Below are 22,523 nucleotides of genomic sequence, written 5' to 3'. Positions count from 1 at the left end.
TTTTATTGTCGTTACATTTGCCAAAGTCCTAAGGCCATCTAATGAATATCAGCTCATTTAAAATCAGCATACGATAGATAGCATATATTAAACAAACTTGATCTTGACGTATTTATCATTCCATCCAGTATATCAAAGGCCGTGGTATGTACTGTCCTGTGTGGGATTGTGCACATAAAAGATTCCTTGCTACTAATTAAAAAAAAATAGCGGGTTTCCTCTCTAAGACTATATGTCAAATTACCAAATGTTTGACATTCAATAGCCGATTAATAAATCAATGTGCTCTAGTGGTGTCGTTAAACAAACACCCAATTATTTGTGTGTCTGTTTTTGTCATGACATATCTACATGCAACTTTACTTGTGATTAGTCTGTACATATTTAATTTGAAAACAGTGATTCCGGGCTAATATATAGGTTGCACCAACGAGAAGATTTTATATTTATATATCAACCTCGGTAACAAACCCCCCCCCCCCCCCCTAAAAAAACACGAAAAAAAAAATAAACTCACGAACCCTCCCCCCCCCCCCCCAAAAAAAAAAAAAAAAAAAACCCCACACAAAACAAACAAAACAACAACAACAACAACAAGACAAAACAAAACAAAAAACACGAAAACAAACAACCGGAAGTACCATATTCTGGCACCACTAGGTTGTTTTGTCGTTAAATGCTCTTTCTTAGATGTACTACTTTCTTTTATTTATATTTTGTATTGTCGTCGGTTATGTTTATATATTCTGCCTTATTTATTGCATTATATTCTGTCTATAAAAAGCGGTTTTTTTTTGTTTGTATTCTTTTGTTTCTGTTTTGTTATATTTTTGCTGTTAAGGGGCAGTGACACAGATTCGATATTAATTATTTTATATTTATTGTAAGCAATGCTTTTGTATTTCGTCCTCGAACTTTCTATTCTATTGTCTATTAAAAAGCAGTGTTACAGATGTTAGAATTTAATAGCAACTGATTAAACATGTAGCGCGAGTGTTGTTTCATAAAATGTGCGTTAACATCTTAAAAAATCGAAGCAAGGTAAAACTACTCAACATCAAGTCTCGGTATTTTTTGTTTTATTTTTCTTGATTGTTTTTGTTTGTTTTGTTGTTGTTGTTGTTTTAAAAGATAACCACCACCACAAAGCCTCAAAAAGAAACCTGTACAAAGAACAACAACCCTTCCCCGCAAAAAAGACACCTACAAAGAATACAAACACAAAGACAAACGAAATTCACAACTACAACAAAAACCAATAAAACAAGGAAATTAACCCATCCAGAAAACCAAAACCAAAAAACCCCAACAACTCTCCACCCCCCCCACCCATAAAAAAAAAAAAAAAAAAAAAAAAATATACATGTATATATTATATATATATATGTGTATATGTATATGTATATGATGTATATGTAAAACACAAAAACGAACTGAAAACACAAATACACACTTTTAATTTTTTTTCTTCATTATAAAATGTGTTTGTAGGTCTATGGAATGATGACAGTTGCATGGACATGAATGGTTTCATCTGCAAGAAATTAAATGCGACATCCACACCTAAAATACCAGTACCCACCCCCTTGATACACGGCGGCTGTCCGTCCGGGTTTACACACAGTATAGGTGAGTGGCGTGTTTGATAGTATGGACTGATTTATTACTTTCTTTATAGTGACATACGCACATACAAATAAACACACTCATACACGCACAAACATGCAAAACACAAAAACAATCAAAAACACTTCAAGAAGAACTGAATATTATTGCTTTCCAAATAGGTTAATCAACTGAGTGTCTGCTATCTATAATCATATAACTATTTTACTGTATTCATTTGACATATTATTTGTTTTAGAAGTACTATTTGACATCTGTAATGATACAGTTAATGTATTTTGGAAACAAATTATTTGTTTCAGAGGGAATTTTAGTAATGTATTTTAGGAAAGTTTAAGTATTGCTATTTAAGAATTCCTATTTGACATGTATAATGATGTCAGATGGAAAAACCCGATTTGTTTTAAGAAGTTTAGTTTAATGTAATTAAGTAATGTATTTTTGTGAACAAATTCTTTATTTTAGAATTATTATTTTTTATATGTATTTCAGAAAACAAATGCTCTGTTTTAGAATTACTATTTGGTATTTGTAATAGTATAATTAATGTGTTTTGGATCTTGAGGGGAAAAACGTTTAGTTTCAGAATTACAATTTGATATTTTTAGAATTCGTCTTTAACATGTGCAATGATACAATTAATGCATATCAAGAAAAATCAAACATTTTGGTAAGAAATTTTGTTTTGATTATGTGTAATGGTGCAATTAATATATTTTCAGAAACATCATTTGTTTTAGTAATTTATTATACATTTGCTATATGTAATGGGGCAGTTACTGTGTTCCAGGAAACACGTGCTTCTATATTGGCGGACTAAACGTAAGTACCAGTCGATCATGGGAAGCGGCGAGGAATGCCTGCAGGGCAATGAGCGGCGGCAACAAAAAATCTGAAATTGCAACAATTAGCAACTACGAAGCACAAGGTGAGACTGATAACAGTACAGTAACCAACGACATTGGGTCGGTGGGCCCATTGGGCTATTTCTCGTTCCAGTCCGGTGCTCCACAATTGGTGTAACAAAGGTTGTGGTATGCACTATCCTGTCTGTGGGATGATGCATATAAAAGACCCTTTGCTGCTAACCGAAAAGAGTACCCAAATGAAGTGGCGACAGCGGGCTTCCTTTATCAATATATGTGTGGTCCTTAACCGTATGTCAGACGCTATATCACCATAAATAAAATGTGTTGAGTGCGTCGTTAAATAAATCATTTCCTTCCTTCCAACGACATTGGTGATGTACAGTTTATGTCTTATGACTTAAGGCTGGTAGGTACTGGGTTCACATCCCAGAACTGTCTTCCATCCAGAAAGAGATTTCACAATTTACTGAGTAGGTGTAATGGCAAATTCATACTTTGGTCGCTGACCTCGTGTTAAACAAAAATGTTGGCAAACGCATTGCAAACATACTAACGTTGAACGAAGGTAATGGACAGAATTAAAACTAGCTACTCGCGAACGAGTAGATGATGAAGTAAGAACCTAACTTTAGGCCACTGCTCCGACTTCTCTTTCACTAACTAACAACTAATCATTACACAACTGTTTTGATCGGACATTTCAGATAGATGAGGTGTGTGACTAGAGAGTGTGTGTCAACCTTAATTGGATATAAGCACGAACATAATTAAAATGCACATTAGAGGACGGGTTAGATTAAATATCTTAAATGCTGGGTGTGGAATCACTTAACCCAGTCGTTAGAGCTCTGACCTGAGGTGCTTGTGGACGTAGGATCGAATCGCCTCAACAGGACCCATTCTGTAATTATTTTAACCCATCTCAACCAGTATTCCACGACTGGTGCATCAAAGTCCGTAGTATGTGCTGTCTTGTCTGTGGGGAAGTGAATATTAAAGATTCCATGCTACTAATGGGAAAATGTAGCGGGTTTCTTCTGAAGAGCTATATGTCAAAATTACCGAATGTGTGACATCCACGATCTGATAATTAACAAATAAATGTTCTCTTGTAATGTCGTTAAACAAAGCAAACTTTAACTTGTTCTTCCAGCTTTCCTCATCACACTAGTCAAGAACGTGACGGCTCCCCTATGGATCGGACTAAATGCACGCAACACAGCCTATCGTCATGGTTACTTCGTCTGGCAAGATAACAGTGAAGTGTCCTATACCAACTGGGCTAAAGGCGAACCTAACAACATATATGGCTACATGACGGTAATTATTACTCATATGGTTAAAAATATATTGGTACATATTAAAGTGATTTATCCAACTAGAACTCCAAATGGGACGTAATACGTTGACGTCATACAATGACGTCATTAAGTCGTGCGCTACAACCTTACACGAAGGTCAACCAAACGAGTTGAGCGATATAAATTAAGATTATGGGTAATTAATAGGATATTAAATTCACTACCATTTCGTAACATGCTTATGTCCCTCGTGAAATAATTTTCATTGTCACTCACTAAAGGTCGTGACAACTGAACATTATTTCACTCCGGACATAAACATGCTATGCAATGGAAGCTCGTTTAATATTCTATAATTATTACCACTGTAAAATATAGCTACAAAATAAATCATTTGTAAAAATAAACATATGACAACAATTTAAAATGAATAAGAAAACAATAATTATGTTAAATGGGAGAAGTGGCATTGTAAACCGAATTTATTTTACTACCAGTGTAGTGAAGTGTTTTACTACCAGTGTAGTAAAGTGTCTATATAAAATGTAAAACTATAATGTGTTATTGGATGTCAGTAATGTAACATCGAATGACAGTCAAACTGTTAACTTTCTGACATTTTGTATGAAAGTTAATTTGGTGTTAATATTTACTCTTGCTGTTTATGCGATACCACAATTTATTTTTGTCAGTAAATTAATTCAAGATTAAATTAGCAAAGACGTGGGACGTACCCCAGTTGTAAAACGATCGCTTGATGCACAGCTGGTCTGGGATCGATCCCCGTCGGTGGGCTCACTGGATTATTTCTCGTTCCAGCCAGTGCACCACAACTGGTATATCAAAGGCCGTTGTATGTGCTATTATTCCTGTGGTGTGGTGCACATAAAAGATCCTTTGATATTACTGGAAATATTCCTGTCCTGGACGGAGGAGCCGGCCGAGGCCGGCACCTGTGCCCATGACAGGCGTGCGCTGAAATAGCTTGCTCTGAATGTGTACGTTAATCCCTATAACATAACAGAAATATGGAAATATGTAGCAGGTTTCCTCTCTAAAATGTCAAACTTACTACGTTACGCATCCAATAGCCGATGATTAATAAATCCGTATGCTGTAACGGTGTCGTTAAAGAAAACAAACTGTAACTGTAGTTGTGGTTGTGAGCGGGTATCCTTGACTTGCTGTGTTTAGTTGACTATAACGACATCAAGCCTTGCACCACTGATTCTGTTTCAGTCCCAGTGTGTGGAGATGTACACGACCAAAGGCAAGGTCGGGCAGTGGAACAGCGAAGGCTGTACTCGAACACGTGGATATATCTGTCAGACAGTTAAAGGTAATAGTTAATAGCATATACATGTACGTTGATATATTGTGATATATTTAAAGGTAATAGTTAATAACATATACTTTGATATATTGTCAGATATTTAAAGGCAATTGTTAATGACATATTATAGGAAGATATATTGTGAGGTATTTAAAGGTAATAAGTAATGACACATACGTAGAGATATTGTAATATATTTAAAGGTAATGGTTAATGTCACATACGTGGATATATTTTGATGTGTTTAAGGGTAATAGTTAACGACATATACGTGGATGTATTTGGTATTACGTCATTCTCTACGCAAAGGGGGGGGGGGGGGTATATTTAAAGGTAAAAGTCGATGACATATACCTGGACATATTGTGATATATTTAAAGGTAATAGTTAATGATACATGCGTGGATATATTGTGAGGGATTTAAAGGTTGTAGTTAATGACATATGTCATATACGTGATAATATTGTAAGATAGTTAAAGGTAATAGTTAATGACACATACTTGGATATATTGTAATATATTTAAAGGCAATAGTCAACGACGTGCACCCTGGATATAGTGTGAGATATTTAGTTAATGAGATATACGTGAATATATTGTGAGGTATTTAAGGGTAATAGTCAATGACATATACCTGGATATATTGTGATGTATTTAAAGGTAATAGTTAATGACATATACGTAGATATACTGTGAGGTATTTAATTGTAATAGTTATTTTCATATACGTGAATATATTGTGATGTATTTAAAGGCAATAGTTAACAACATATACGTGGACATATTGGGTATTTAAACGTGATGGTCAATGACATATACATGGATATATTGTGATATATTTAAAAGTAATAGTTAATGACATATGCCATATACGTGGAGATATTGTGATATATTTAAAGGTAATAGTCAGTGACATATTCCTGGATATATTTGAGGTATTTAAAGGTAATAGTTAATGACACATAGGTGGAGACATTGTGAGGTATTTAAAAGTAATAGTTAATGACACATACGTGGATATATTGTGAGATATGTAAAGGTAATAGTTGATGACATATACCTGGATATATTGTGACATATTTAAAGGCAATAGTTGATGACATATACGGGGATATATTGTGAGATATTTAAAGGTAATAGTGAATGACATATTCCTGGACATATTTGAGATATTTAAAGGTAATAGTTAATGACACATATGTGGAGATATTGTGAGGTATTTAAAGGTAATAGTTAATGACACATACGTGGAGATATTGTGAGATATGTAAAGGTAATAGTTAATGACATATACATGGATATATTTTGAGATATATTAAGGATGATCATCTGATTTGGGTTCCGACGCCATATAACCGTAAATATAATGTGTTGAGTGCGTCGTTAAATAAAACATTTCTTTCTTTCTGATTTTTTATTTTTTATTTATTTTTTAAACTATTAAAATACCGATGTTCTGTATATTTTGTGTGCTGACAAATTAGAACTAATGTGTTTCATTACATTGTGACGATGATAGTGTTTTTGTTTTCGTATTTGTTATCAAATTAAAATTAATGTATTACCTGGTATATTATTTAATGACGATGATAGTGTTTCTTTTCGTATTGGTGGTCAAATTAGAAGTAATGTACTATATAACATGTAAAGATTAACTAACGTTGTAACGACGAAGACAATGCTTACATTTCTATAAACAGAATACTACTATCGTGTCCAATATGTACCATTTATCTTACAAAGTTGTACAGACACGGCGCAGTAGGCGGGTAGCTGGGGGAGGGCTCTAGCCCCCCTCAATAATTCTGAATTAAAAATATTACTGACAGCAAATCTTAAGACAGAGATGGATTTCATAACATCTAGTTTTCAAACTTTTATGGGAGAGCATACCCGCCAAACCTCCTAGAAACTTTGCGCTCCCCCCCCCACACACAACACCCTCCACCACCCACCCCCCACCTCCGCCCCCAATGTCTTCTTGCTTCCGCCGTGCCTGCTGTAGATATGGTTTAAACAATGTGTTGTACTATTAATGGTATCTACCTACCATTCTTGTACACAATTCCTTTCTTCAGATTCGGCTGTACCTACAGCTGCCCCCTCTACGACGTCGTGCACGTCAGGTTACACGTCGTACGGTTCGAGCTGCTACCGTGTTTTCACTCAGAGAAAGATATGGCTGGATGCGGAAATGACGTGTCATAACGCGTCTGGAAACCTGGTCTCGATAAACGACGTCTACGAACAGTCGTATATAGACACACTGGTCAGTGAGAACAGCAAGCTCACGCACAGTCCAGTGTGGATAGGACTCTCCGATTCCAAGGTAATTTTATTGTACAGCTTTGAGAACTAGTGATATTCCAATTATCGATTATAATCGAAAATCGATCGGTTTTTAATGATCGATTATAAAAATCCATAATCGATTGAGTAAGAAAATGTTAACCGTAATTGTTCCTTGAGTTCAGAGCCTGGAATTGATATAAATATATTGGGGGTTTATCTTCATATCTACATAAAGAAACAAATATATATTAAATACTTATTAAAGGGACTGACCCTAGTTTCAACCGGTGAAAATTGACACAACGTTTAATTAATCTACAAACCTGTAACACATTTGGATAAAGTTACAATTGAGTGAAACAGGAGTCTGTGACTTTGAAAAGGTGAAATACCCTATAAAAATACACCAAAACTCGACTCCATAACTGTTAGTTCTCAGACGCTCCTGAGAGAAATGCATTATGTGATATTAAAAACACCTGGATGACCAAACGCACTTCCAATGTACGGAAATGGATAACCTAAACAATAAGATCTAAATAATGTTAAAACTATGTCTTAGTGTTTAAAAACTAGGATATTTCCCTTTAAAGGTAAAACTAGCCATTTGCAGAGTCTATCTCAGTGAACACGACAATAGATGTATGGTCCTTATAGTTCAAATCCTTCTTATGTTCCTATAATTCTAACCGATTGTGCAATCGAAAGTTGATCGGTTGGTGCTAACCGATTATAACCGATAATCGATGATGAAATTCTAACCGATTCCCAACATTATTGAGAAGTATTCAGCAAATTCAGCATTCAGTATATTTAAGAGTCTGTGGGTAAAGGTCATCATGCAATGCGTTGCTAAACGTTCAGAGGAAGAGATGGTGTTGTTTTCTATAGTTACGAATATGTAATCTTAACGTTTTCAAAAACAATATCTGATTGTTTAAACTGATTTTATTTTTTGAAAGATTTGTTTTGTTATCTAGTATTTATCAACAAAAAAACAAGCAAAACGAAAATAAGAACAGAAAATTCAATAGCATTAGTAAGATTACGTCACAATGACAAGAACAATGGGATAATGTGGTTTTTGAACGACGTAATTTTACAGGATGACCCCAACGTGACAGACACAGGTTTTTAAACACTTAGGCTTATTTTTCACTATTAGAGCCGTTTTTGATAACTGAAATCATACTTGGCTTAGATTTAATTTTTTAGATTAAATACATTTTCATACACCCGAAGTGTTTCTGGTCCATTATGGTGTTTTTAATATCCAAAAATGCATGTTTCATATTTTTTGAGAAGTAACAATTATGGAGTCGAGTTTTAGTCTATTTTAAGGGTATTTCACCGTTACAACGTCACATACTTTATCCAAATGTGTTACAGGTTTGTATAACTAAGGGACGGGACGTACCCCAGTGGTAAAACACTCGCCTGATGCGCGATCAATCTAGGATCGATCCCCGTCGGTGGGCCCATTGGGCTATTTCTCGTTCCAGCCGTAACAAAGGCCGTAGTGTGTACTACCCTGTCTGTGGGATGGTGCATATAAACGAACCCATGCTACTTGTGACGGACCATGCTCTTATCTTTTCGCCTGTGGCGGTGTTAATTGTTTTAGAGGGCCGTGTGCAGCTTGGTTACGTAATACCCCCGCGCGACGTCGTAGAGCTGCGTCCCAATATGCACTTAGACCAGATGTGGAAGCCATGTGGCCAGTAGTTACGTAATACCTCCGGTAGTGCGGTTTAAGACCGGGGTATTTCTAGCGAACTGGCGACAGTAAGTCTGGCCATCTAAGAAAAAAATACCGTCTCTGGGAGTTGGGGCAATATCACATGATAGGTGAGGTACCGCGTTGTGCCCCCAGGCGATATTCGCTGTCTCTGAGATTTTTGAATAAATAGATAGGATTTTAGATATATCGAGGAGAAACATTGGAAGTATCCAGGGGAACGGACGTGGTCCAACTGAACGAAATATATTAGTTCAGACCGGACATGGTAAATATATATTTCTGCTCTGTTGTATAACCTTGATGTGAATGATGTGACTTTAAATATTTTAATACTGTATTATACCAATATTCTTTAGACAGTGTCTCCGGTAATCTGACGAAGTAAATTGTAGGCTTCACTGTTCTAATATTTTTATTCGAGTATTTGGTGAGATAAAGCTTAGCCGGTCATCATAGACGACCTAGGTAAACTGTAGGTTTATGTCTTTATTGTGATATGTACCAGTATTAATTCTGTATTACAAGGTTACTGAATGAGTAGTTAAGGGTTAATTAAAAATTAACCAGTTAGGAATAGAGTTGTAATTCCTTTATTAATTAAGTTCCCCTGGCAGCGTTTCTCAATTATCACACGTGTGTGTGTTGTATCACGGTGAAGTGATTAGAAAATTGTGTAAACTAGACACCTAGTGATTAACTAATTAAGTGATTAGCTCTGGGTTGTTATTATCTTGTTGTTGTTAATTAACCACTGCGGCAAGTACATTTGTCAGCGTTAGAGTTAATACAGATTCCAAAGTGTATTGTGTTTTGTTGTGTTTTCTAGTGAACTAAACGTACTACATATATATATATATATATATATATATATATATATATATATATATATATATATATATATATATATATATATATATATATTTATATAAGATCTTATCTCTGATTACTCCTAGAGCCGGGCCACTCGGGTAGTAGCCTGCCCGATACAGAGAGATCTAATAGATATACAGTTAGAAGAGATATTTGGATAATCGTGTTTTATTCAGTTACGGGTATTATAGGATCCCCGTGACACTACTGATGGAAAAATGTAGCGGGTTACCTCTCTTAGACTATATGACAGAATTACTAAACGTTTAACATCCAATAGCCGATGATTAATAAATACATAAATGTACTATAGTGGTGCCGTTAAACAAAACAATCATTAACTAGTATTTTCCCTAGCAGCACCATGCTTCAATAGTCTAAGACCATCTTGCCTTAATCAGCACCATGCTGCCCTGAGATTAAACAAACCTTTTTCAGTAATTAATTCTAAAATTGCCTTTATAAAACACCAAAAAAAGGTATTATTAAGTAACAAAATATGCTTTTTATATCTTTTGCCATTCATTTATTAAAGCAAGCACATAAATTACATTAATGTTTGTTTCAATTAATGTTTGTGTATTTTTAATGAAAAACAAGTGCCCCGAAAATGTGAAAATGCCCCAAAAGTGTTTGGTCTACCATGCCTTGTCAAATTTGTAGGGAAATCACTATTAACAAAACATTTAAAAAGAGCTCAAGCGAACTTTGTGAATTAGGTCCCAGCTGTATTAGCGGTAGATATTGACACAGAGCGAATGAAAGAACCTGCGGTATTTGTGTCTTGTAGATGAAAGGTGTGTATACCTGGTCCGACGGTTGGCCAGTGTGGTATACTAGGTGGGGTCAAGATGAACCGACAAGGGCGACAGACGAAGGGTGTGTCGCACTGCAGGCTTTGAAATGGAACGACACGACCTGCAGCCTGAAGTATCCGTTCATCTGCGAAATTAACTCAGGTAGGACAAGGGCAAGGACGTTCTTTGAAACTGTGGGGCAAGCTGTAGCCCAGTAGTAAAACGCTCGCTTGATGCGCGGTCAGTTTGGGATCGATCCCCGTCAGTGGGCCCATTAGGTTATTTCTCGCTCCAGCCAGTGCACCACGACTGGTACACCAAAGGCCGTGGTATGTGCTATCCAGGCTATTGGATGGTGCATATAAAAGATCCCTGGCTGCTAATCGAAAAGAGTAGCCCATGAAGTGGCGACAGCGGATTTCCTCATTCAATATATGTGTAGTTCTTAACTATATGTCAGACGTCAAATAACCGTAAAAAAAGACTACTAACTAATTCAAAGATAAAGAAAAATTATATTATCTTTGTTAACTGCTCTGTCTGACAAATATGTGTTGTGCCGGTTCAGGCACGTTTATCCATCGCCCAGTCTCCGATATGGCCAGTAGCTGGGCATCGGGCAGAAGATATTTAAATTAAGGGGTCAAATTGTGAATAGTTGAAGATTTATTGTTTAATTGCTCAACGTATGATAATTGTATTTTGTATAATAGCTTTACGTCTGATAACTTTTTGTTGTTGATAAAGTGTTCGTCGGGTGATAAATACATTACAGTAAAGTACTCTTATAACGAACCGAAAGGGACCGTGATAGTTCGTTATAGCAGTAGTTCGTTGTATACATTTGCTTTAGTTGGTTATTAATGTTTAGGGAGATAAAACGGGCATTTACAATCAGTTCGTTCTATGCAGTAGTTCGTTCTAAGCATGTTCGTTATAAGTGCACTTTACTGTATTCCTACTATATTTCTACGTGGTATTAAGGTATATTGTTTAATTGTTCCTCGTGTGATAAACAAAAATATGTAGCTTAACTGTTCTACGTGTGATGACTCTATGTTGTTTCATTACTAGTGAAGCCTCCACCAACCACCCCCGTGCCCCCGGGATACTGCTCTAACAGTAAGTGGCATGCTTTCGGCGACTTCTGCTACCTGGCCTTCCCGGCGGACAGCAAGTCATGGCCCGAGGCTCGCTACATGTGCACACACAGGGGCATGCAGCTAGTCAGCATTCACAGCCAGGAGGAGCTGGACTTTGTGCTGCAGCTTGTGAAGGACTCGACAACCACCTCGAGATTCGGCTTCGTATTCCACAGGCCCAATGTCTGGCTGGGCCTGACGAATGCGTTAAGAGGTAAATCCGACTTGTGTGGTTAAGGATTTGTGATGGTGATGGTGATGGTGATGGTAATGGTGATGGTTGTGATAGTGATGGTGTGTACATATTATATTTTGTATATACAACCACCTCGAGATTCGGATTCATATTCCAAAGGCCCAATGTCTGACTGGGTCAGACGAATGCGTTAAGAGGAAAGTCTGTCTTGTGTCATTCAGGATTGGTGATGGTGATGGCGATGTTGATGGTGATGGTGATGTTGATGATGATTGTGATGATGGTGGTGATAGTGATTGTGATGGTGATGATGGTGATGATGGTGGTGAGGGTGGTAATAGTGATGGTGATGATGATAGTGATGGTGGGTACATATTATATTTTATATATACAACCACGTCAAAACTCGGCGTCATATTCCAAAGGCCCAATATCTGGCTGGGTCTGACGAATGCGTTAAGAGGAAAGTCTGACTCGTGTGATTAACGTTTGTCAATATCTTGTTTGAGTTGAACGAATGCGTTAAGAGGTAGAGCTGACTCGTGTTATTCAGGTTTGTCAATATCTTGTTTGAGTTGAACGAATGTATTAAGAGGTAGAGCTGACTCGTGTGATTCAGGATCGACAATATCTTGTGTGTATGGGGTGGGTGGGGGTGAGAGTGTTGTGGATGGGGGTTTTGTGGGTGGAGACGAATGCGTTAAGAGATAGAACTGACTTGTGTTGTTCAAGATCGACAATATCGTGTGGGATTGAGGGTGAGAGAGACGAATGCATTAAGAAGTAAAACTGACGGAGATACACTAAAGGCCGTGGTATGTACTATCCTGTTTGTGGGACGGTGCATATAAAAGATCCCTTGCTATTAATAGGAATATGTAGCGCGATTCCTCTCTAAGACTATATATGTCAGGATTTCCAAAATAAATGACATCCAATAGCAGCCGACCATTTATGAATTAGTATGCTCTAGTCAAGTCGGTAAAAAAAATGATAAATCAATGTGCTCTAGTGGTGTCGTTAAAAAAAAAAAAACTTTACTTAGATTTGTATTTAGTCTTAGGAATGGCAGTCTTATTATGGGTGAAGTAGGGATGATGCATCTTCCTGGGAAGTGGCAGTCCTGCTAATATTGGAATACCTTTCAGTGACTCGTGAGAACAATCACGATTTTGTCAAAATACTACTTGGCACTCTCTAGTGCAGAGATACGATTTTGAACATGTTGTTTTGTTTTCATTTGTTTGTTTTTGCTGGGGTTTTCTTTTAAGAGGAGTGGGGATTAAGTTCGTTTTGTTTGCGTTGTTTTTATTTTTTAATGTTTTGTTATCTTTTATACTAATATTTAATGTTTTATTATTATCCTATTCTTTCAGCTGGTTTTGAGTGGGTGGATGGGTCACCGACTAACTTCCTGAAATGGTCGAAAGGAGAACCGTCTGACTCGGCCACCGGGAGCTCCCAGCACGAGGAATGTGTGGAGATGTACAGGTCAAACGGACAGTGGAATGACCTGGACTGCATGCAGAACCGAGGATACGTCTGTAAAACTATGAAAAGTAAAAATAATAGTTTCTGACACGAGTCATTTTGTAGCAGGCCCGTAACCAGGATTTTGAGGGGGAGGGGCTAGGCTTATGGTGAGGCACTTAGGAGGGCACTGGGGGCAAATTGGAAAAAAAGCCACCGGTAGGGGGTAGGGGTGAGGTCGACCGACCCGACCCCCGACCCCCATTGGCCACGGGCCTATATAGATGGTTTTTCTGACATGAGTCTTAAGGAAATCAATTCTTTTAGCAATCTCCAAGAATTGATTTTCTTGAGACGAGTGTCAGAAAAACCATCTACAAACATATTTCCTAGTTCAATGATTCTTATAATTTTAGTATAATTATCAAATTCACTTCATTTAATTTTGTACCGTGACGTCACTCTTTCACTCAGCTGATATATTTTCGTCGCTAAAGAGAATGCATGCAGCGTTATATATTATGTGACGTAAACTACTGCCTTTGCTTAGAGAATGACGTAATCAACAGATAACAAAGGCCGTCCACCTCCTAAGCGACAAAACAAGTAAAAGGAACATTCCTGAGTTTGCTGCATTATAAGATGTTTCCGACAAACAAAATATTTCTACGATTAAACTTTCATATTAAATATATTTTCTTGTTTAGAATATCAGTGTCTGTATATTCAATGCGTTACTGGTCGTCTTAATATTTGTAAGAAGCCCAAACTGGAGTTTGTCATCAAATAATTTCGTATGTATGAAAAAACCCGAATATTTTAGGAAATAAAATGGAATTTAACCTAGTACAAATATTAGAACGATCAGAAACACGTTTAATATACAGCCACTAATATTTTATGCAGAAAAAATATATTTGATATGTAATTACAATTGTCAAAACGTCTCTGTTAGTCGATAACATCTTACAATAGAGTCTTAGGGTAATCTCCAAGGATTTATTTTCTTGAGACGAGTGTCAGAAAAACCATTTACAAAAGGACGAGTGCCAGAAATATTTCCTAGTTAAATGATTCTTATAATTTTAGTATAATTGTAAAATTCACTACATTTAATTTTATACCGTGACGTCACCCCTTCACTCAGCTGATATATATTACGTCAATAAAGGGAATGCATGCAGCGTTATATATATATTATGTTACGTAAACTACCGCCTTTGCGTAGAGAATGACGTAATCAACAGGTAGCAAAGGCCGTCTACTTCCTAAGCGACGAATCCAATTAACCAATGCAAAGGGCGTATTACCGTCTTGAGGACGTGCGCTAAACAGTTTTTCCAGCACGGCTTTCTGGCACCTTTCTACTGACTGACTGGACTAGAATGCTCGTTCTCTGAAGCACATGCAGCAGAACAGAACAGAACAGAACAAAACTTTATTACACTCTATTACACAGCAACAGATGAGTCAAACACTAAGACAAAAACGTTTAACAAATTATTCCTTAAAATAAAACTACATTCAATGACGTGACAGCAAGACATATCATTTTGTACTAAAAATCCTGGTACTTGTATTAACAAATGAAACCCACTTAGAAAATCACGTTTTCTTTTATTTAAGCACAGTTACCTAATTCCTAATATGTTGTTATGGGCCAGATAGCGGCATTGCGGAAGTTTAGCATACGGTTTCATTAACACGTCATCTCTTTCATGAAGGAACTCCAACATAAACCTTTGGCAGAATTGTGAACTAATTATCGATGTCTGATAATTAATAATTATTATTGATTTGTTTCTAATTGCTGTAGCATGTAGTATTAGGAATCGGATCAAATTTTAAATCGGTCTTTGATTGAAATCGGTGTGCACCAACCAGTCAGCTTTCGATTATAGAGTTGGTTAGAATATTTATAAAATTATGAAGGACTTTATTCGTTATAGCAATGAACCTTTTGTCGCGTTGCTCGTGATAGACCCTACCGGCCTCGGTGGCGTCGTGGTTAAGCCATCGGACTACAGGCTGGTAGGTACAGGGTTCGCAGCTCGGTACCGGCTCCATCCCAGAGTGAGTTCTTAAGGGCTCAGTGGGTAGGTGTAAGGCCACTACACCCTCTTCTCTCTCTCTCTCTCTCTCTCTCTCTCTCTCTCTCTCTCTCTCTCTCTCTCACTAACCGCTAACCAACTAACAACTAACTTTGATGTAAGGCCATGAATTCAAGGCTCCCCAACCTTGACATGGTCAGAATAGACTGGGAAAAATAAATATTTAAAAAATAAAAAAACAAAAAACCCACAACCCCAACAACTAACCCAATGTCCTGGACAGACAGCCCAGATAGCTGCTGTGTGTGCCCAGGACAGCGTGCTTGAACCTTAATAGGATATAAGCACGAAAATAAGTTGCATTGAAAATGAATGATAGACCCTAAATATTTTGCAATACTTATATTAGCCCATCTAGTACAACCCTGGATTGTTACAGGGGGATTCGGTGTTGGTGTATAGGGCTCATTTTGGCAGAGGGCTGGACGCAGCCCAGTGGTAGAAGCGCCCGCCTGATGCGCGGTCGGTTTAGGATCGATCCCTGTTGGTGGGCCCATTGGGCTATTTCTTGCTGCAGCTAGTGCACCACGACAGGTATATCAAAGGCCGTGGTATGTGCTATTCTGTCTATGGGATGGTGTTTATAAAAGAGCCCATGAAGTGACGACAGCGGGTTTCCTCCCTCAATATCTGTGTGGTCCTTAACCATATGTCCGTCGCCATATAACCCGACGTCATATAACCGTAAACAACATGAGATGAGTGCGTCGTTAAATAAACCATTTTCTTCCTTCTGGCAGAATGTGGTGGGGAACCTCTATTAACTTAGTTGGTAGAATATTGGACTCTTACATAAGTACAATGACGTAATGTAGGTGTATAGCGCTTCTACTGGCACAAGGAAGTAAGACATTTCTCTATTAACTTCGTTGGTAGAATATTGGACTCTTATATAAGTACAATGAAGTAATGTAGGTGTATAGTGCTTCTACTGGCACAAGGAAGTAAGACATTTCTCTATTAACTTAGTTGGCAGAATGATTGGTCTCCTGCTAACAAATCCTTGCAGACATTTTCTCTATTAATTAAGTTGGTAGTATGATGGGTAGTTAGGTAAATACAATATAGTAGTGTTGATATATAGTATTCCTTCTGGCAAAAGCTAGTGGGGAAATTCTCTATTACCTTAATAGAATAATGGGATGTTACTGTAGTAGTGTTCTGTAGCGCTCTCTCGCTCTCTCTCTCTCTCTCTCTCTCTCTCTCTCTCTCTCTCTCTATCCTTCTAGTATCGTTAAATAAAAGAAACACACTTATCTAAACGTTTCTTTTCCACAGCATTCCCTTCAACTTCAACATCAACATCAACATCAACTTCAACATCAACATCAACATCAACATCAACAACTGTTTTGACCACCACAACCATGAGGCCTTCAACGCGACGTCAGACCACACGTCATCAGAATCCACAAACGCCAGCAGCAGCAGTGACAACCAAGAAGACACACGTTCCCTTCACATTTAGACCACTGACCTGGCCCCAGCCGTACTCCCCCAGACACCTTCCACAGAGGCAGCATGCGGGTACAGCACCATAATTGTTATTATTAGTATTATACCGGCCTCGGTGGTGTCGTGGTTACGCCATCGAACGTAAAGCTGGTAAGTACAGGGTTCGCAGCCCGGTACCGGCTCCCACCCAGAGCGAGTTTTAACGACTCACTGAATAGGAGTAAGACCACTACACCATCTTTTTCTCAGTAACCACTAAGAACTAACAACTAACCCACTGTCCTGGACATACAGTCCAGATAGATGAGGTATATGCCCAGGACAGCGTGAACCTAAATTGGATATAAGCACGAAAATAAGTTGAAATGAAAGGGAAATTATTATTATTATTATTATTATTATTATTATTATTATTATATGGGGGCAGGAGTTAGCTTGCCTGAGGTGCTTGCGTCGCAGTTTGGAGTAAATGCATTACAACTGGACAAAGGCCGCGATATGTATTTTCCAGTCTGTTGGAAAGTGCTAGTGAAAAATGTAGCGGGTTTCCTCTGATGACTAAGTGTCAGAATTAATAAATGTTTGACATCCAATAGCCGATGATTAATTAATATGCTCTAGTGGTGTATTTAAACAAAACAAGCTTTAAACTTTTGAAAATTATTTTATTTATGTGTTTTTTTTATATCGGTTGATTAAACAAAAATCGTACAACTTTTTAAAGTTGAAAAGCTAGAAAAAGTATGCAATACAGAATAGTGAAACGTGACAAATCTGAATGATAAAACCTTAATACAGGATCAGGGCCGTATCTCTACACAATGCACAGTCAAACGGGCATTTTTAAACAACAAAATAGTGTATATCTTCAGAGATCACGGGTAGCGTCTATGACTACCCTAGTTCCGCACAACATTTGAGTACTTTTTTACAGGTACCCCATATATGTTTCAAGCACAAGGTTACTTGACACTGTAGTACTAGATGAAATAAAATTGCATACATTTTTTGCCCAGATAAAACTATTGTTTTTTTTACGACCAACACACTCATATGTATCACTGATCACAGGACTTGTGGTTTTCACTTCTCTATCAAAAGTTGGGTGCACCTCGAACTTTGATCCAGCCGGAAGTTATTTGTTTTAGTACTACAAATAGGAAGACGGCCACTCTCAAGGAGATCATGTATTGGAGATTTCATATTACTTCACCGCTGCAAAGAGGACTGCCACTCTCAGACTAGTTTACTAAATCAAAACTAGCAAGAACGACAAGAATACGGAATAGTGTATTTTTGCATATAACCAGTTTATTAGGTTGTATATGGATGGTATAATATTTAATTTGATACACTGGGGTCTTGGTTATTTTTAACATGGTGCATAACACACAAACACGTGTAAAACAATGCTACTCTGCGTCTACAGTACACGCATGTTACTTTTGTTTGGTCATTTCTTGTTACGTTTTGTTTTGTTTTGTATTTGTATTTTTATTTTGTTAGGATTTTTATTTTTTTATTATTATATATATTTTTTTGTTATGTTTTTTTTTATTAATTTATTCGCCCAAACATACGAAATTATCAGGAGAAAACATCCAGTTTTGGCTATTGTAATTATTAGGGATGACCAGTACTGAAACACACACACGGACAGACAGACAGACAGACAGACACATGGAATCTCTCTTTCATACACATGTATATAAAGGGGCAGTATCAAATATAACAAGTGATTTGTGAAAATACGGAAAACTGTATTAACATCTGTATTATGTTTTTATTGATTGTTATTAATAATGATAACCTTATAATATATAGACACACACGTACACACACACACACACACACACACACACACACACACACACATGTATATGTATATGTATATGTATATGTATATATATATATATATATATATATATATATATATATATATATATATATATATATATATATGTTGAGAAAAAAAAGTATTTGATATGTTGTGTCATTAAAAGAGGTCCATTAGTCAATGTTGCATTAGCTGTGAAGTTAGGATAGTGTTTTTTGTTGTTTTTGAAAGAAACCAAATAACCGTATCATAACGATATGCTGAAGTGTATTTAACCAAATCTGATTTTTGATTTCTGTTACAGATTCCGGCGGGTTAACGAGGGGTCAAGTTGCCGGGATCATCATAGGCGTGGTCGGGTTCTTGATCATCGTGTGTTCCGTGCTTGTTATATTCAAGAGGAGGACACACGCTGCAACTATGTCGTCTGCTGGGGGCTTTGATAATGCACTGTTTTCCAAGGACGAGGACCACGTGACTGTATCCAATGGAACTGGCAGCAGCTCCCATAATGTGATGTCTGAGAATGATGTCAGTGATGCTGCCGAATGTTGAAATGAGATATTTCTAGAGGAATGTGAAGAAAAACAAAACAAAAGGGTTTCTTGTGTGTTTGCCAGCATCATTCCCATGTGCTACATTTCATCGTCGTGTGTGTTTTAAAAAAAATAATTGATAAGTTGGCTGGGTTATTGGTTTTCACAGATGACATCATATTACCCATACTGTATTCGTCATGGGTTTTTAGTGTCAAATGGCGTGCGTATTGGTGCAATAGGTTCGAATCCCGTCAGCAGACACTTGTGTTTTATTACACAAAAAACCTCCTCATAAAAAATAAGCAACTTGAGGTGGGGGTTTTTTCCACAAATAATTTTTTTTCATAGGAATGTCGACTTATTTTAACAATATTAAAAATATACATTTGTACCATACACATGACTGTGTCCAGACATCTGAGATTTGAAAATATGCGTGATTAATTTATCGGTTACGCAGAACCAAATCCATGCAACCCATTTCGGTTTTGCGTAACCCGTTATATCCATGCAAATGGTGCTCAAAATTTTGCGCGAACAAAAAATTTTTTACGCAAAGGCCTGACTGTGCCAAAGACGCAAAATATCAGTACCATAAATGGTACAAAGACGGACATCTATTTTATTGCAACTGCATGAGCGTGTACAGGACATTTTGTTTATAGAAGGGGTTTAGACTGTGTCGAGAGCGAAGTTTACAGAGGTGTCGAGTCATGCTCCCTAGAAAAAATATATTGCAAACATACTCCCAAAACATTGCCCCTGTACACGCGCTTGTACTATAATTAAAAATACGAGTATATCATATTGATTAAACATAGCTTGTGTTTTGCCATGATAAAATTAATCCTTCATATAATGTTCACAAGATATTGACAGTTTTAATAAACACAAAACCTAAAGGGATTCTAAGAGATTAATTTTAAATTCATTTTAAAGGGACATTCCTGAGTTTGCTGCAATGTTTAAGATGTTATCGACTAACAGAGACTTTTAAACGATTATAATTACATATCAGATATATTTTTCTGCATAACATATTAGTGGCTGTATATTGAACGTGTTTCTGATCGTTGTAATATTTGTACTAGGTTAAATGTCATTTTATTTTCTAAAAAAACCCATTTCGTACGTACGAAATTATTTGAAGACAAAATGCAGTTTGGGCTTCTTACAAATATTAAGACGACCAGAAACAAATTGACTATACAGACATTGATATTCTAAACAAGAAAATATATTTATAATCGTAGAAATATTTTATTACTCGGAAACATCTTAAAATGCAGCAAACTCAGGAGTGTCCCTTAAAAAAACACTAAAATAATATGTGCGTTTCTTTTATTTTTCTGTATAAAGAATGTATAACAGTATTGATGATAACTATGATTAAACGGTCATTTGATTTTGTGGGTATCTCGATTGGTCAGAACGTTAATGTCGCAGACTGTGAATTGCTATACCAGTTGATGCAGCGGGTTCGAATCCCGTCAATATAGCTTTTTTTTTAATGTATAATAGTAGTTGAATCCTAAATGTCTGTATGCAAATACAATGCATTTATTTAGAATACAATGGTTACAACAGGACAATAATACGAAAGTCAACAGTATTTTTTGTGAATATTTATACCATAATCAATCATTGTTTTCACAAAAGATTTTTTGAATTGATCGTTATAACAGTACTTTACTATATATAAGAGTACTGTACTATATATAAGAGTACTTTACTATATATAAGAGTACTGTACTATATATACTCTTCAAAAAAAGAAGGGGAACTCTAATAAGAATTTACAATTGCCAAAATTGTAAGGCATATTAGCTGTGGGGAATGGATATATGATAATAGTGAATTAATTGGGCAAACATTACAACCGGTAATTCAGTATTACAGTAGGTTTTATGACCACCAAAAATCTTGAAGGACGATTGGGGTCACAAGTGAAATTTGAAAGTTGACGTTGTTTTTATCAGTAGTGGGTGATACCGCCACGATGTGTCAGACATTCATTCAGTCGGCGAGGCATGCTGCGTATGAGTCTCCCAATGGCCATCTGAGGGAGTCTGTTCCACTCTTGCAGCGCCTGACCAAGTTCCGCTAACGTGGTCGGCGGTCTTTGACGTTGACGCACACATCTCCCTATCATGTCCCAGACGTGTTCAATGGGGGAAAGGTCTGAACTCATTGCTGGCCATGGCATTCAATAGGTGGTGTGCTGTTGGAGGTGAGCATTGACGATTTGTGAACGGTGAGCACGGGCATTGTCGTCCTGAAAAACAAAACGTCGACCCACACGCCTAGCAAACGAGACGACAAAAGGTGTCAGTATATTGTCCCGGTAGTACTGCCCCAGTGACCTTTCCTTGCACAATATGGAGGGGGGAGGGGGGGGGTGGGGGGGGGGGGGGGGGGTTCTGTCAGTCATAGTAATACCACCCCACACCATAACCGAAACACCGCCAAATCTGTCATGAAATCCCATTGTGACGTTGGCGTGCCGTTCATTTCGTCGTCGCCAGACCCGACCACGCCTATCAAGGAAGTCCAAAGTGAATAGGGACTAATCTGAAAACATGACATGTGACCAACGACGAATACCCCACTTCAGACGCTCCTTATACCATTCACGTATGTGAGCAATGTCACGATTTGTCAAGGCACAACCTGGGGCAGTCAAGCATGAAGATGGGCTGCATAAGGACGATTTCTAATCGTCCGACCCGTAATTCGGACACCAGTAGGTTTGCAACAATTTGATTTGCCGTATGAACTCGATTTCTTGGAGCTTGGTTACGGATGAATCGATCCTGTACTCCTGTCGTTGGCCTGGGACGACCTGAACGGGGTCGATCGTCAACATTTTGGGTTTGTTGGTACCTGTTCCATAGTCTACTAATCACTGACTTCAAAACATTGAAGGTGTTGGCCACTTCACGC

General features: G+C 37.3%; 1 protein-coding gene across 1 annotated transcript in view; it reads left to right on the top strand.

Annotated features, from left to right (window-relative positions):
* LOC121385521 (macrophage mannose receptor 1-like) overlaps positions 1-20,487 on the top strand; it is a 109,525-nt gene extending 89,038 nt beyond the window's left edge. The window contains exons 35-44 of the mRNA XM_041516226.1: positions 1,492-1,629; positions 2,417-2,554; positions 3,649-3,815; positions 5,036-5,135; positions 7,209-7,459; positions 10,824-10,992; positions 11,905-12,186; positions 13,545-13,727; positions 17,028-17,276; positions 19,346-20,487. Coding sequence (XP_041372160.1) covers positions 1,492-1,629; positions 2,417-2,554; positions 3,649-3,815; positions 5,036-5,135; positions 7,209-7,459; positions 10,824-10,992; positions 11,905-12,186; positions 13,545-13,727; positions 17,028-17,276; positions 19,346-19,596 — 1,928 coding nt within the window. The 3' untranslated portion in view covers positions 19,597-20,487. The remainder of the gene's footprint in view (positions 1-1,491; positions 1,630-2,416; positions 2,555-3,648; positions 3,816-5,035; positions 5,136-7,208; positions 7,460-10,823; positions 10,993-11,904; positions 12,187-13,544; positions 13,728-17,027; positions 17,277-19,345) is intronic.
* The last annotated feature ends 2,036 nt before the right edge of the window (positions 20,488-22,523 follow it).

The sequence above is a fragment of the Gigantopelta aegis genome, chromosome 11, assembly GCF_016097555.1.
Source record: "Gigantopelta aegis isolate Gae_Host chromosome 11, Gae_host_genome, whole genome shotgun sequence".
Classification (NCBI taxonomy): domain Eukaryota; kingdom Metazoa; phylum Mollusca; class Gastropoda; order Neomphalida; family Peltospiridae; genus Gigantopelta; species Gigantopelta aegis.
The sequence above is the reverse complement of the archived record's forward strand: the minus strand, read 5'-3'. Positions and strand labels throughout refer to the sequence as shown.